Here is a 15,468-nt window from a genome sequence, read left to right as displayed (position 1 = left end):
CTAGAGTGCAGTGGCATCATCATAGCTCACTGCAGCCTCAAACTCTTAGGCTGAAGTGATCCTCCTAACTGAGCCTCCCCAGTAGTTAGGACTACAGGAATGTGCCACCATGCCTTTCTCCACTTTTTGGAGTCTCACTGTGTTTTTCAGCTGGTTTTGAACTCCTGTCCTCAAGGCATCCTCCTGCCTCGATCTCCCAAAGCATTATCATTATAGGTGTGAGCCACAGCACCTGGCCCCACAGATACTTTCTAAGTACTTAGAATGTGCTAGACCATGTGCTAGGCTATAGGATGTGAAAGTGAGTGACACTCAGTCCCTGCTCTCAAGAAATTGCATGGAGAAGTGAAGATGTGTGCAGACACAGCTGATACCACCAGGGAGAGCAGAAGTCCCCTGAGTGCTACTGCAATATATAACAAGATATTAGGGGAAAAGGTCACTGGTATGGGTTGTTCAGAAAAGGCTTCCTGGAAGAGGGAAGCACAAGATGGAAGCTGATGTGTGAGTAAACTCAACAGGGAGGGAAGGAAAAGAAATTGACTGGTTGATAAACAGATGAAACTTGGGCTGAATTAGTCAGTTCTTCTCATCACCCAATCAGTTCAATCTAAATTTCTGAACTGGAATTACTGAGTGTGTGGTTTGGGGGTGGGATGGGAAGTGGGAGGTAGAGGATGAGCTCAAGGAGAGAAAGGAATTAATCTTTATTGAACATAGACCATAGGTAAGGGGCTTTGTTTTATTTATTTTTTCAAGACAGAGTCTTGCTCTGTCACCCACAGAGTGCAGAGGCATCATCATAGCTCACAGCAACCTCAAACTCCTGGGCTCTAGCAATCCTCTCGCCTCCCTCCGCCTTCTAAGTAGCTGGAACTACAGGTGTTCACCAATATGCTGGGCTAATTCTTCTCTTTTTTGTAGAGACAAGGTCTCACTCTTGGTCAGGCTGGTCTCAAACTCCTGGCCTCATGAAATCCTCCCGCTTCGGGCCTCTCAAAGTGCTAGGATTATAGGTGTGAGCCACCATGCCTGGCCTCTTTGTTTTAATACTTCACAAGAAACTTCTTTTAACAGCAAAATAATCATTAACTTGCTCAAGGTTACAAAGATGGTTAATAGGGAAGCAGTTTGAAAACCTAAGAGTATCTCTAAAGCCCATCTTCTGCTGTATCACGGATGGTTCCTCTCCTTTTATAATACATTGATGCAAATCATGGAGAAATCCATGTTAGGCTTTCTGCTTCCAGCACCAGTGCCCCAATGCCTCCTTAAGGCAACCTGACCTGCCTATGTCAGCTATTTATTCAATATCTTAGACAGAACTGTACTGTAAAGAAGCAGCTAAAGTATTTATGCATTACATAGATGTACAAACATCTGTATATATAAAATATCTATACAGGGTGGACATAAAGTTCGTGTGCAATTTGAAATAGTTTAACATAGTAAATTGCACACAAACTTTATGTCCACCATGTATATATCTTGAGTCCTCTGGATTTGCTGCCCAATTTTGAGGGCTGCCCAATTGTTTTTTTTCCTGAGATAGAGTCTCATCATGTCACCCCTGGTAGAGTGTCAGCTCACAGCAACAGCTCACAGCTCACAGCTCACAGCAACCTCAAATGGGACCCAAGCAATTCTCTTGCCTCAGCCTCCCAACTAGTTGGGACTACAGGTGCCTGCCATAACACCAGCTATTTCTTTTGCTGCAGTTGTCATTGTTGTCCAGTTGGCCCTGGGCCGGGTTCAAACCCGCTAGCCTCGGTGTATGTGGCCGGTGCCCTACTCACTGAGCTATAGGCGCCACCCCCAATTTTTTAAGAAAGCAAAATATGTACATGTTCTTTCTATTAGAAAAGAACACTAAATATTCTGCATCAGCCATACTCTCTGAGTAATACGCCTGCAGCTCAGCATGAGGTTGCCTGGTACATCTTTAGACATAATGTGAAACCCTTTCCCCAGAAATGACGTCACTGCTAATGCTGAGGATATTTAAAGCCCGGAGCAAACCAGTGGGAAGACTTGTGACTGTGACAACGGATGAGATGTGATGGATAAAGTTTTTCAGCTCAAACTTCACTCATTCTATAAATAAAACAGCTTAAAATAGATGTGAGGGATTATTTTGCTTCTTAGAAATAAAATTCACCAGTGCTCAACACAGAGCCTAGCATATAATAATATGCTCAGTGAGTGTTTGTTAAAATATGGAATAATCCTGAGCCCTATGACCAGTAGCCCTCACCCACTCCTAGAGATTAGCCTGCAGCTTGCTGTTTCCCAATTTCCAGGGAAGAGGCACTCAGGGGCCTCCTCTGTAGGCATATTCTATGAGGGGAGCAAGGCATGGTACTTCTTACTATGTAAGTTCAGCAAGGAGTTAAAAAATTGGAAAGGAACAATTTCTAGCCTCCTGGGTTCCTGAATGACTCTTGTTTTCTGCAGTTCAGAATATACTCCTGGGATCGCTTGCTCCTGCCTGCTCTTCTAGATCCAGCCCCTCCCCCCCGCAACAACAATAAAACAACAACAGAAATTCCTAAAGCATTTCTTGTAGGCAGCCATACTGCTAGATTACTACTCAAAAAAAAAAAAAAAAGAGGAAATCTTGGTAGCCTAGCGACTTGAGAAGCCCCCACCAATATGCCCCACACCTCCATCCCATTTCAGTACACCAATTTAATTCAGAAAAATTGTGCATATGATGCTGACCTCTCTGAGAAGGTCATTTGATTTTGGTACAGAGTGTTTTTATGGCTGTTTTTCTAAATAAAGCAGGCTGTTTGGTTCTGTCTTTTGGACACAATTTTTACCTGCTGAGTTTCTTTTTTTTTTTTACCTGCTGAGTTTCTATTTTCTTTCCCTGACTCTAAGCCATCTCCTGCTAGTCACATATTCTGCATAACTCTGCTCTTTGAAGGAACATATTGTAGCCTCAGCAGTAGCATATTCAACCAAATTGCTCCTTGGGTCCTCTGGTGCTGGTGGCAGGCCACATGGCAGCAGGATCCCTCATCCCAGCCACCTTGAGCTCCACGTTATGGAGCATTTTGGTTAAGCTCAGTTGCTTCAGAGTTCGATGACCTGAGTGGGAATCCAGGCTCTACCAATTACTTGCCTATTTTAACCTTTCATTTCTATAACAGTAGCTATGGCATGGGATTAGATGACAATATTTACAAAGTACTGATCACCATGTACCTAGTGCATAGTTAGCGTTCAGTAAATGGTAGCTACTTATTATTATTTCAATGCTGAGTATAGCCTTTTCCTACTCACCAAAATATGTTTGTTTTGAAATATCGCCTATCTGGCTGCCGTCCCAGAGTTTTCTTTGAGAACAATGAGCGTTTTAATCATGTTTTCATCCTGAATGAACCAAATCCTAATCCCTCCATGTTTTGTGTGCGTGTTTAATTGAAGCACACACTCAAGGAGTAGTTTTCACACTCTCTCTGGTCAACATCCAATAAACATTTTTTTTTGTGTGTGTGTGTGATTTTTGGCCGGGGCTGAGTTTGAACCCGCCACCTCCGGCATATGGGGGGGGGACCGGCACCCTACTCCTTGAGCCACAGGCGCCACCCCCAATAAACATTTTTGAGATTAGAAACTAATGCATCATATTAGAGACTAAAATGCAAAATCTTTTGTACTTGAAATAGTCCCAGGTCAGCCCTGTGCCATTTTGGTACAGTTATTCCTATAGCCACATTTTTCCATTGAAAAATACCCTTAAAAAAAATGTCTTTTTTTCTTTACCAGCTTTTTCAGGAGCAGGCTTCTGTGACTCAATTTCCCCATGTTTAAAATAGAGATGATTATAATATCTACTTTCTTTTTTTTTTTTTTTTTTTTTTGGCCGGGGCTGGGCTTGAACCCGCCACCTCCGGCATATGGGACTGGCGCCCTACACGTTGAGCCACAGGCGCCGCCCTATAATATCTACTTTCATAGAATTGTTGGCAGGATTAAATATGTAAAGAATATATAGCACAGGACTAGGCATTTGGTTACAGCTTAATAAATACTATTTTTTAGCAAATCCATGTTAGCTGAGAGAATGGTGGTCTAGTAGCTAGTACTGTCCTTATCTCCAGTGTTGTCTTACAGCAAACACACCAAGTTCCCCCACAAAGACACATTGTGCTGAAAACAAAATGGTCTGACAAATTATAAACTTTTCTTTCTTATTTTTTTAGAGACAGAGTCTCACTCTGTCACCCAGGCTGGAGTGCAGTGGCCCAGTGTAACTTCAAACTCATGGGTTCAAGTGATCCTCCTGCCCCAGCCTCCTGAGTAGCTAGGACTGGGCTGATTTATTTTGTGTTTTTAGTTTTTGTAGAGACTGGGTTGTGCTATCTTGTTCAGTTTGGTTTAGAACTCCTACCCTCAAGTTATCTTCTTGCCTCAGCTTCTCAAAGTTACAGGCATGAGCCACTGTGTCCAACTTAAACTTTTCTTTTGAGCTCTGAAGCCAGCTTGTTTGACTTCAAGACACAGATTCTGGTTATATATCTAAATACATGACTGGTGCAGAGCAACCTAAATCTAAACAGCTGGGATCTCTGTAGGCATCTCCAGCATGACTGGGAAGAATACTGGTCCATAAAGATAAGGTGTGTACATGGGGGAGTTAACGGGAACGTGGTCTATGTTAGCCAGATGCACATGAGGCTCACCCCAAGACTTCCTAAAGTTCACCAGGAAACATTACCTTCTTTCATTGCCAGATGACTGCCCAGCTCCTCCAACACTGTGAACCTTCCTCACTGGGAACAAAACATTAATTGGTTCATCTATAAAAACCAATAAGGACTTCTGTCTAGGTTCTAAAGGTAAACAGCCCTTTAAGAGCTAAAAATAGAAATAGTAGAGAATAATGCTTAAGAGCTTGATTCAGGTTTCAGACAAGCTCTGAAGTTTGAATACTAGCTTCAATACTTTTTAGTTATACGACCTTTGGCAAGTTGCTTACCACTTTGAGCCTCTATTTCCTTATCTGGAGGAAGAAATAATAAGCACCTACCAAACAGAGGTCACTGAGAAGGACAGATAAGATAATATATGTTAGGTAATTGGATAAATGCCGGGCATATTCTAAGCATTTTTTCAAGTCTGTTTTGTTGTTGTTTAGAAAACTTTATTCTTCTATTTCTCTATCTTTTTTCCTTTATATACACATCCTTTTAGTGGTTTCTCTACATTCGTCTATTTTTTAAAATCTATTTTTTAATTGAGATGAATTTCACTGTGTTGTCTAGCCTGGTCTTAAATTCCTGGGCTCAAGTAATTCTCTCTCCCCAGCCTCCCAAGTAGCTACAGGTGCATGCCATTGTGCCTAAATTACTAAATGTTTGATAATAATAATAACTATTGACAGTAGCTTTGGTACCATTAGCAAGGGAATTTTACTGTCCTTCTCCTTGTAGATTTTAGGGGAAACTCCACATTCATTCATGGTGGAATCTAAGTTCATCTGCTGCCCACAGGTTTCCTTAGCAAGTACATGTTGAGCAAAAGCCTAGTTAGATGCTTCTTCTTCTTTTTAGGGCAAGGATGATTTAAAAAAATTAAAATCGGGGGCGGTGCCTGTGGCTCAGTGAGTAGGGCGCCGGCCCCATATGCCGAGGGTGGCGGGTTCAAACCCAGCCCCGGCCAAACTGCAACCAAAAAATAGCCGGGCGTTGTGGCGGGCGCCTGTAGTCCCAGCTGCTCGGGAGGCTGAGGCAAGAGAATCGCGTAAGCCCAAGAGTTAGAGGTTGCTGTGAGCCGTGTGACGCCACGGCACTCTACCCGAGGGCGGTACAGTGAGACTCTGTCTCTACAAAAAAAAAAAATGAGCCTGGGTATGGTGGCTCATGCCTGTAATCCTAGCACTCTAGGAGGCCGAGGCGGGTGGATTACCTGAGCTCACAGGTTCAAGACCAGCCTGAACAAGAGCGATGCCCCCATTTCTAAAAATAGCTGGTATTGTGACAGGCATCAGTAGTCCCAGCTACTTGGGAGGCTGAGGCAAGAGAATAGCTTGAGCCCAAGAGTTTGAAGTAGCTGTGAGTTATAACACCATGGCCCTCTACCAGGGGTGACAAAATGAGACTCTGTCTCAAAAAAAATTTTTTTTTAAAAGAAAATTAAAATGGGCCCACCTAATTGTCCAAGTTGATGAAATTATTCTTAGCTTAAAAATTTTCAAAACAGGTTCTCAATCGCCCTTGAGATAAATCCTTCTTATTACTACTGTCTTCAGATTTTAGCCGAATAGTCAATTAAATTCAACCATCATTTGAATTATTCTGCATCAGACATTCTGCTAAGCACTCAAGATTCCGACATATAATTTTTGATCAAGGAAATAACAGTTTGGTCATCATGCTTTTACCCACAAAATCTCTTAGAATTGTCTTCCTGACTTCTTTCCCCACATCCAAGATGCTTCTTCTTCTTCTTTTTTTCAGACAGGGTATTTTACTCTGTTGCCCAGGTTAGAGTGTAGAGGAGTTATCATAGCTCACTGCAACTCAAACTCCCGGGCTCAAGTGATCCTCCTTCTTTAACTTCCTGAGTAGTTGGGACTACAAGCACCCACCACAATGCCCAGCTATTTTTTTTACAAATGGGTCTTGTTCTTGCTCAGACCTGTCTTGAACTTGTGAGTTCAAGTAATCCATCTTCCTTGGCCTTGCAGAGTGCTAGCATTACAGGGGGGAGCCACCCTGCACTGACCAGATCACTGAATTTTAAATGGAAAATCCTTTATATATTTTTGCATTTGGTCTTGAAGAAACTTGAATCACTACCATCTACTTGGAAACTGCCCTAGAAGAGAAAAGGGCAGTTCCTCAGCACATCTGCTATCAATAGCCATGCAGGAGGGGATGCAGAAAGGATTTTGGCTCCATATCATCCTAAAAGGGAGATTTGTTTCCTAGCTAGAAAAGGTGGAATGATGCCTACTAACTCTATAAGTATTTTTACACTTTGAAAAAACATCCTGATTTCTCTGAAATCACATATTTGAGGACCTTTTTTTTTTTTCCAAGAGAGTCTCACTCGGTTGCCTTGGGGGGTTAGGTGCCATGGCATCAGAGCTCACAGCAACCTCAAACTCCTGGGCTCAAGCCATCCTCTTGCCTCAGCCTCCCGAATAGCTGGGACTAGACATGCCTGCCACAACACCCAGCTAGTTTTTCCATTTATAGAGATGGGGTCTCACTCTTGCTCAGGCTGGTCTTGAACACCTAAGCTCAGACAATCCACCACTCCCACAGTGCTCGGGTTACAGCCGTGAGCCACCACACCTAGCCATTGTAATATATATATGTATGCATATATATATATATATATTTTTTTTTTTTACTGCAGAACACCAGCGTTGCTATTCTTATTACTGTTGCTATTTTTATTAGTTTGAGGATAATTCTCACATTAAAGTACCATCCATGAGGTCATGGACAAATCACCCCACTGAAATAGTACTTATACTTGAACATTCCCATTTCTTCATAGTCTCGGAAAAAAATGTTGAAGAGACACAAACTTCAGTATATAGGAAAATATCTTCTACCCTTGAATACCTCACCTATGTTGGGATTGCTGAGTGCAGCTGAAGCAGGAAGAAGGAAGTTTGACTGTCCTGTTTGCAATGCCATGCACATCTGTACATAAATCAGAACCTTCTCAAAGAGAGGAAAATGCTTAATTCTATCAATCAAACTGGAGAAGTAATAGGCTCTGGGCTATTTATAGACTTTAAATAGACATGCGCAATACATATTGAGTTCTCGGCTGATCTCCTTTTTTAGAGCAATTGAGATAACGTAAAGGAGAGGCAAAGATGAAAAGGTTCTGCTTAATTCAGAAAGATGATAATTTAAAAAAAGAAAATGTAATGAGAGATTCAAATCGTGACTATAATTTTTTATGCCAGTATCTTTCTTAGAACTACAGATGCCTGAAAACTTCCCAGAATCAGAGAATGATGAGATTCCATTTTCAAAAGAGGTTGGATAATATGATCACTGAAATCTGGGTGCAGAAGTGAAAAGGATTATCTGAATTCTGTACTGATTTTATTTGATTTAAAGGGTGTTCTCCAGTGTCACTATTGCTCTCAGGTGCCAAAATGTCTCCAAGCTGCTGCATAGAACATGGTGTCATCCAGAAAAACTGGTTCAGGGACACCAGGACACAATAAGCCTTCCGCAAAGGAACTCTGGAGAGGTAACACAGAAACATACCTGGGCCTGACTGTCCTGCACTCCTTTCTCTGGGAAGAAGGTAAAGCCCTCTACCAAAGATAGCAGAAGAAAACTGTCATCTTCTGAAGTGACAAGCAGGAATAACCCACTGCTTGCTATTTATCTCCAGAGCTTCTCTGGAAAGGGGAGTATGTATTGTCTAGAGACAAAGCCCTTTGAGTGTAGTCAGTAGGAGGTGGGGATTAGAGTAGCCTGCCCTGCCACTCTTAGGGCCACCGAGGCTCCCTACCGTTGGAGTCTCCCAGCTGCCATACACATTCTCCCTCAGTTACTCCTCAACTCCACATTCTAGTTAACTGCCTATACTCTTTGAGAACCTCACCGAGTCCACTGTGGGTGTGAAGAGACACGTGGATTCCACCATGCAACTAGAGAAACCATAAACTATGCATTTACAGAAAGACTCAGCTATTATTTCTTCCATAATATCCTCATCTGCAAAATGGAAATAGCCCTGTCACATCTTCTCCACAGAGTAGATGTGCTGCACAGAGAAGGAAAATGCTATCAAAGGGCAAGTCATTGTTGCTGGGTTTTTTTTTTTTTGAGATAGAGTCTCACTCTATTGCCCAGGATAGAGTGCTATGGTATCATAGCTCACAGCATCCTCAAACCTTAGGGCTCAAGTGATCCTCCTGTTCCAGCCTCCAGAGTAGCTGGGACTACAGGTACTCACCACAACCACCAGCCAATTCTTCCACTTTTTTAGTAAAGACTGGGTCTTGCTCTTGCTCAGGCTGGTCTCCAATGCCTGAGCTCAAGCGACTGGCCACCTCAGTCTCCCAGACTGCTAGGATTACAGGCGTGAGCCACGGCACCCAGCCTGTTATTGCTATTTTTATTACACATCCCATAGTTTCATATAACATAAAACAGACTCAAATATGACTCAAAAGCCAGTCCACAGCCTGGTGAGGGTGACTGCGTAAAAGCTTATTCCTTAAACCTACCAAGTCAGAAACTCCAAGTTTCCTATCCAATCTGGTGAGTTGGAGGTCAGCGAGACCCATATTTTTAACAAGCCTTCAGGCAATGCTCATCATCAGCCAGCTTTGCGGCCCCTATTTGCACCATTCTGTGAACACAAAACAGAACTGTTTGCCTGGACTGAGGAAGAGACGTATGATATATATCACTTCCTACACTGCTCAAACGTGACAGATGGAGTAGATTATAGCACAGGTGACCGACAACCCTTTTCTTAGGAGCGCTTTCAAAGGGCTGAGTCTCACAGGAGGACCACCAGAGAGGGAGAGGAGTAGCCGGTGGGGAAAGGACTCGAACTCACCTACAATGATACCACAGGCACTGACCAATCCGATTTCTTTCTTCAGGGCTACTCCGCCCCCTCCGGCACCAGCTTCGGGGCTGGCGTCCGACTTGTCCCCACCTGGCTGGTTCTTTTCAGCGTTATTTCGGTGCCTGGCTCCCTTTTCCATTTTTCTAATAGGACTTCAACTTCCAAAGGCTGTCTGTCTTCGTAAATGCGTGCTCGTGTAAATACGCGGAGAGAGAGCCTTTAAAGTCGAAGTGTCCTTTCCCGAAACAGGGAGCACTCCTACTCTCTAAAAAAAGATAAGCAGATAAAAGAGAAAACGAAAAATATCTCTACTTTGTATGGACGCTTTCTTGTCACTCGTGCTTAAAAACAAGGGAAGTGTTGCTAAAAAGGGAGTGTGGGGAGAGACAGGTATATTTAAATACAAAAGTATGAACCAGCGACTCGGGCTGGAATCTGCTGAGAGGGACGTATCTTCAGAAACCGGGATGGTCTGCTCTGTGTACCAGGCAGCAGCTTATGTCAGGAGCTTCAAAAAGAGTCTGGATTTCCCTTCAGCTCTCCTAATAACACAGAGGTTGCCTTTATCTCCCCTTAGTCTTTGCTTTTATGATGAGGACAGATGTAGTTTTCATTAACGGTAGGAGGGAAAAGGCGAATCTTCAGGTACTTCTCTTTCAGAAAAAATTTTCTCTTCCAGAAACAATAAAGTAAAATAAGATAAAAATAAAAAAACACCCCCTCCAAACCCTGACCGTTTTGCTCTAAATCGGGCTTCCACCTGCTGGGGGTTCTTTTACTGCCCCGTCTGTGCTTCCGCTTTTTCCAGATGTCGTGTTTTCTCGCTGATCTTCTTGTCCTTGTTTTCCTTCTTCCGATCTCCGTCCTAGGGCACAGACTGCCCCATCTCTCTGGGATCCGGGAGAGTGGCTGCTCCACACACTACCACGCTTCCCTTTTCGCCAGGGTTTTATTTGCAGAGCGAGGCTCCGCCTCCGCCGCCTCGGTTCCTCTCCATCCTCACTCGCTTCTCCTCCCTCCTCTTCAATTTAAATATTAGCACATAGCCTCCAGAGATCACTGAAAAATGGACTAAATTATTTCTCTTTGTAATCGTCTCTCACTTGCTCCATCTTTCGCCTTGAAACCAAGTGGAAGTAAGATCCTTCCACGTCAACTGTTCCGGGAGAGCTCATTAGCTAGCATAACGTTACAGTATTTGTGAGCTTTGTAAGTAAGGCAACAGTTGTGCAGACGCTTTTAATGCCATCAGAAATAAACCGGCCAATGTTTTAAAATATTTAGGTCTCGATTATTTGAGGATACAGGAGAGAAGCTTGCAGCGACATCATCTTCCAAGTTTCTTGAAAGTCGGAGGAATCTGCGGGTGGGGGAGGGGAATGGAAGGAATTAAGAATAATGGAAGAGAATTTCATTTAGTGTAATCGCGACGATGTTGAGTACAGAGGAAACAAAATCCAGGTGGTAGCCTGGCTGTTCACAGCTCTTATTTAGGGCTGGTTGAAACATGAAAGAAATGATTGAAACTCTGCTCCCACAACTTCTAATATATATATATATATATATATATTTAGAGACAGAGTCTTACTTTATGGCCCTCGGTAGAATGCCATGGCATCACACAGCTCACAGCAACCTCCAACTCCTGGGCTTAAGTGATTCAGTCTCCGGAATAGCTGGGACTACAGGCGCCCGCCACAACGCCCAGCTATTTTTTTTGTTGCAGTTCAGCTGGGGCTGGGTTTGAACCCGCCACCCTCGGTATATGGGGCCGGCGCCTTACCGACTGAACTACAGGCACTGCCCAACTTCTAATATTTTTGCATCTATAAATTATTTGAAAAGCAATAACTTCTGGGGAATTATCAGCACCTCAATGATCATCAAACAGATTCGATGATATTGAGAGAACTAACTTATTATTTTACCATATTGATACTATGCTACTGCTTCCCTCGGAAAATGCTGCCTCGATGATGTCTACCTATGTTTGTAACATACATGAAAAAACAGCAGGAAGCAAAATAGCAGGCAACACAATGAGTTCAATAAAATGAACGTATTTCCTTTCTTTTTCTTTCTTTTTTTTTCCTTTTGCAGTTTCTGGCCGGGGCTGGGTTTGAACCTGCCACCTCTGGCATAGGGGCTGGCGCCCTACCCCTTTGAGCCAGAGACATTATAAGTTATTTTAGATATTATTTAATATATTATGTAAGTTCCTTAAACTGACCACTAGCTACAGAAATTTCGCCTCACTTTCTGAAGAACGTTTCAAAAGATTTGGGGTTTGAAGGAAAAGAACTACTTAATTCCTTAAATAAGGGTGGTTGAGCTATTGTAGCAGCAGCTTTTCCAAATGGGGGTAAAAGTCCACTCAGCAATCTTTTTTTCAGCTTGTGCCTTGATCACTCAGCAAGTATTAAGAGGTTTCAAAGGTTGAAAGTTCAGCCCCTCTCCTTCTGCTAGTTCAAGATACAGCAAATTGAAAGCCTCAGCAGAAAAAAAAAGTTGGGGGTAGAGTATAAAGGCTTTTCAACTAAAAGGACAGACAAGGCAGGGAATATATAGCCCAAAACTCCACAGGAGGAGATGTCATGGGATATGAAAATTTTTTGAATCACTTCTGGCCTTTCCCAACAACTTTATTAAGCATTGAGGGAAAAATCTGATGGATTCATTTTTAAACATTTTGAAGACTTCTGCTCACATTTCACCATTAATGTATAATAAAACAAACAATCTTTCAGTTTCTCAAATGTGAGTTCCTTCAGTAATGTTTTGTAGTTCTAATTTAAATGATGCAGACTTAATGGTGACTTTGAAGTCTCTTGACAAAACCAGTGCAAACTGACAACAATATGGTAAGTTTTACCCTTCTTAATTTATGAACTACGAGGCAAAGGAGAGTTATGGGATCAAAAACATTCTCAAGATAAAGTGGTATTAATTGCACACAACTGGAAAGAAAGGGTGGTTGAAATTAAAATTTCTGTTTCTTTAGCAGTTGGAATTTACAAATGGCTTATGATTACTAGCGGTGCAATGTAAAAGCTAGGAAAGAAATCTTCCTTCAAAGGAACTATTACTCATATTAAGTGCCTCTCTTTAGGTTGGGATCCTTTTGTGATATAAATACTAAATGTGTCAAAATTCCACCAGACTAATCTTGAACACAGGAGAGAAAGAAAAGACTTGGTGTGATATTACATGTTGAGAAAAATCTGCAAAAGATTAACTGAAGTTCATTAAATTTTGAACACTTTTTAATGAATTCCTTTTTATCCATAATTCTCTTCTTCATTTGCCTTTTTTTTAATTCTACTTTCTATATTTAAATAGTGCTTTACAGTCTATAGTTTCATGAACAGTATCTTAATTTTTTTTCCTTCTCATAAAGTAGGTTGGGTAGACGAGGTAGTTATTTCAAAAATTTTAAAGATTAGAAGCTGAAGCTCAAAGAAGTGTTTTACCTGAGATAAAAAAGACTTAATCTAGTCCAAGGCCAGTGGAAGATAAATGACTTACACCAAGTGCTTTTATCAGGATGCTGTAGCTACTGGTCAAACCCTTGACTTCTTTTACCTGAGGGAAACAGAAGACTTTGGATCATGACCTTACCTCTGTGTAAGGTCATAACACTGACTTTTAAGAGACCCACCTAGATACCAATACTTATCTGTTCAGTGCACACACACAGCACTTAATCTGGGTCCCTCGACATTTGTCACTCCCTCTTCCCAGCGTGACCACATTCCAGGTGCTTAGTAAAACTCTGTTTCCAATATCTGAGCAACTGTTTCAGATGTTTTGCATGCTTGAGATAGGAAGAAATTGATCCCTTTAACCAGGAAAATGATGGGTGAAAGGGTCACCCACCCATCCAATCTTATAAATAATGGATTTAGGAAGAGAAAGGCTGTGTATGGCTGACACCTACTGGAAAAATAGAGATATGGCATGGCTTATAATAAAACCAAAGAACACTGTTATGTTCCAATATTCCCCTTTTCCAAACAACAGGTAAGAAGCATCTGTTAACCCAAAGTAATAGAACACAGAGCTCATCCGCTCCATTCCTGGTATTTTGCTGGGTCCAATAGGCAACACCTTATTCTTGTTCTTTGTAACAGAGGTGTGAAGTCTGAAGTCACTAACCAAGGACCCAAATCTCTCCTTAGAGTCAGCTCACAGTTCCCGCTCCACTCTTCTTATCATATCTACATGCCCAAGGTCAGAAGGTAACCCTGCTTTATTTGTTTATTTATTTATTTATTTTTTTTGTAGAGACAGGGTCTCATTTTATCGCCCTCAGTAGAGTGCTGTGACATCACAGCTCACAGCAACCTCCAGTTCTTGGGCTTAGGCGATTCTCTTGCCTCAGCCTCCCGAGTAGCTGGAACTACAGGAGCCTGCCACAATGCCTGGCTGTTTTTTTATTGCAGTTTGGCTGGGGCTGGGTTTGAACCCACCACCCTCGATATATGGGGCCGGCACCCTACCCCCTGAGCCACAGGCGCTACCCAAAACTCTGTTTTAAATTAAAGCCAGTTTTCTTCCTGGATCCCGCCTACAGTCAATTAGATAGGGGTTTCCTGAGCCAGTGATTCTAGAAACCTTTGTTTCATTTAAAAATGGAAAGCAGATGAAAATTAATGAAGAAAAGAAAAAATAAATAAAAAACAAAAGGCCAAAATAGTTCAGAAAGAAAGGATGATGAAATGAGGAGGTTCAGTCAGTTAACAAGCCCTTTTTAATGTATGCTCTGGTTGTCTTTTGGACATATTTATAGGTTCAAAGGAAGTTGTATCTTCTAGGGTTTATGCAATCCTGAGAACTTGGATGGAGTAGACTCTACTTTGTTATGATGGTTAATTAATTCATGCTCTTCTGGAGATAATGATGAATCCCTACTCTGACACTAGAGACAAAAATTCCAGCAGATTACTTGCCTGTCTGCTGCACTTAGTCAGATTCCATGGAGCCAGTCCAGTATTGGTGGGAAAGAAAGAAAGGTGCACACCCTGTGGCAGCCTGTACCTCTTTGACCTCTTTTCTGGGCTCAATCTGTAAAGGGGCCTTCACATGCTTTTTTTATTCTAAGGAATTATGCAATTCCCGTTTTGAGTACTTAAATATGGAAACTTCCACTTCCTAACTGGTCTTCATTATGTTTGCCAAAGATGAGGGATCATGTCTTTCTTTTTTTTTTTTTTTTTGGTGGTTTTTGGCCAGAGCTGGGTTTGAACCCACCACCTCCAGCACATGGGACCGGTGCCCTACTCCTTGAGCCACGGGCGCCATCCCGGGATCATGTCTTTCGAGATGTAGAAGACAAGTTCCCTGAGGGCAGAGACCAGCTTTGTTTACTGCTATAACTGCAGTACCTAAAATGGTGCCTGGCACTCAATAAATATGATTGAATGAATGAATGTTGATTAATGCATAATAAATAAATAAATAAAATAATTACCAATGTACGGGTTGATGTACCAACAAATTGTAGTAAGATGTAGCCCTCAGTACCTGGACAGGGGCTGGAACATAGAAAGAGGAGAAAACACAATCAAAGTTTTGACTTGGAATATGCTTTCATGTACAGCATAGAACTCAAGCAGGCCCTCAACACTGCCTGGCAATCCTCCCCTACTCTTGTGATCAATGAAACCTAACACTTACTTTCTCCTCTCTTCAAATCAATACCCCATCCCTCAAATCTTCACTTCCAGTTGACATCCTTGATTATTGTTTTGTGGAGAAAATAGGACTATGCCAAAGAGAACTTCCACATCCTCCATCCACTAAGTCTATCCTGCCTTGCTTTACACATGTGCACTGCCTTTCCTCCCACTGGAAGGATGTGGATGTGCTATCAAGTGCTCCTGGTATCTCCCTGACTTG

The 15,468-nt window shown here is 42.1% G+C and overlaps 1 protein-coding gene across 1 annotated transcript in view; it reads right to left on the bottom strand.

Annotated features, from left to right (window-relative positions):
* The window catches only part of SLC7A8 (solute carrier family 7 member 8), a 54,910-nt gene extending 44,426 nt beyond the window's left edge, over positions 1-10,484 (bottom strand). Inside the window, exon 1 of the mRNA XM_053594764.1 lies at positions 9,559-10,484. Within this exon, the coding sequence (XP_053450739.1) occupies positions 9,559-9,709 (151 nt within the window). The 5' untranslated portion in view covers positions 9,710-10,484. The remainder of the gene's footprint in view (positions 1-9,558) is intronic.
* Positions 10,485-15,468: the final 4,984 nt, after the last annotated feature.

The sequence above is a fragment of the Nycticebus coucang genome, chromosome 6 (assembly GCF_027406575.1).
Source record: "Nycticebus coucang isolate mNycCou1 chromosome 6, mNycCou1.pri, whole genome shotgun sequence".
NCBI classification, from domain to species: Eukaryota; Metazoa; Chordata; class Mammalia; order Primates; family Lorisidae; genus Nycticebus; species Nycticebus coucang.
This window is presented reverse-complemented; position numbering and strand designations above follow the sequence as displayed.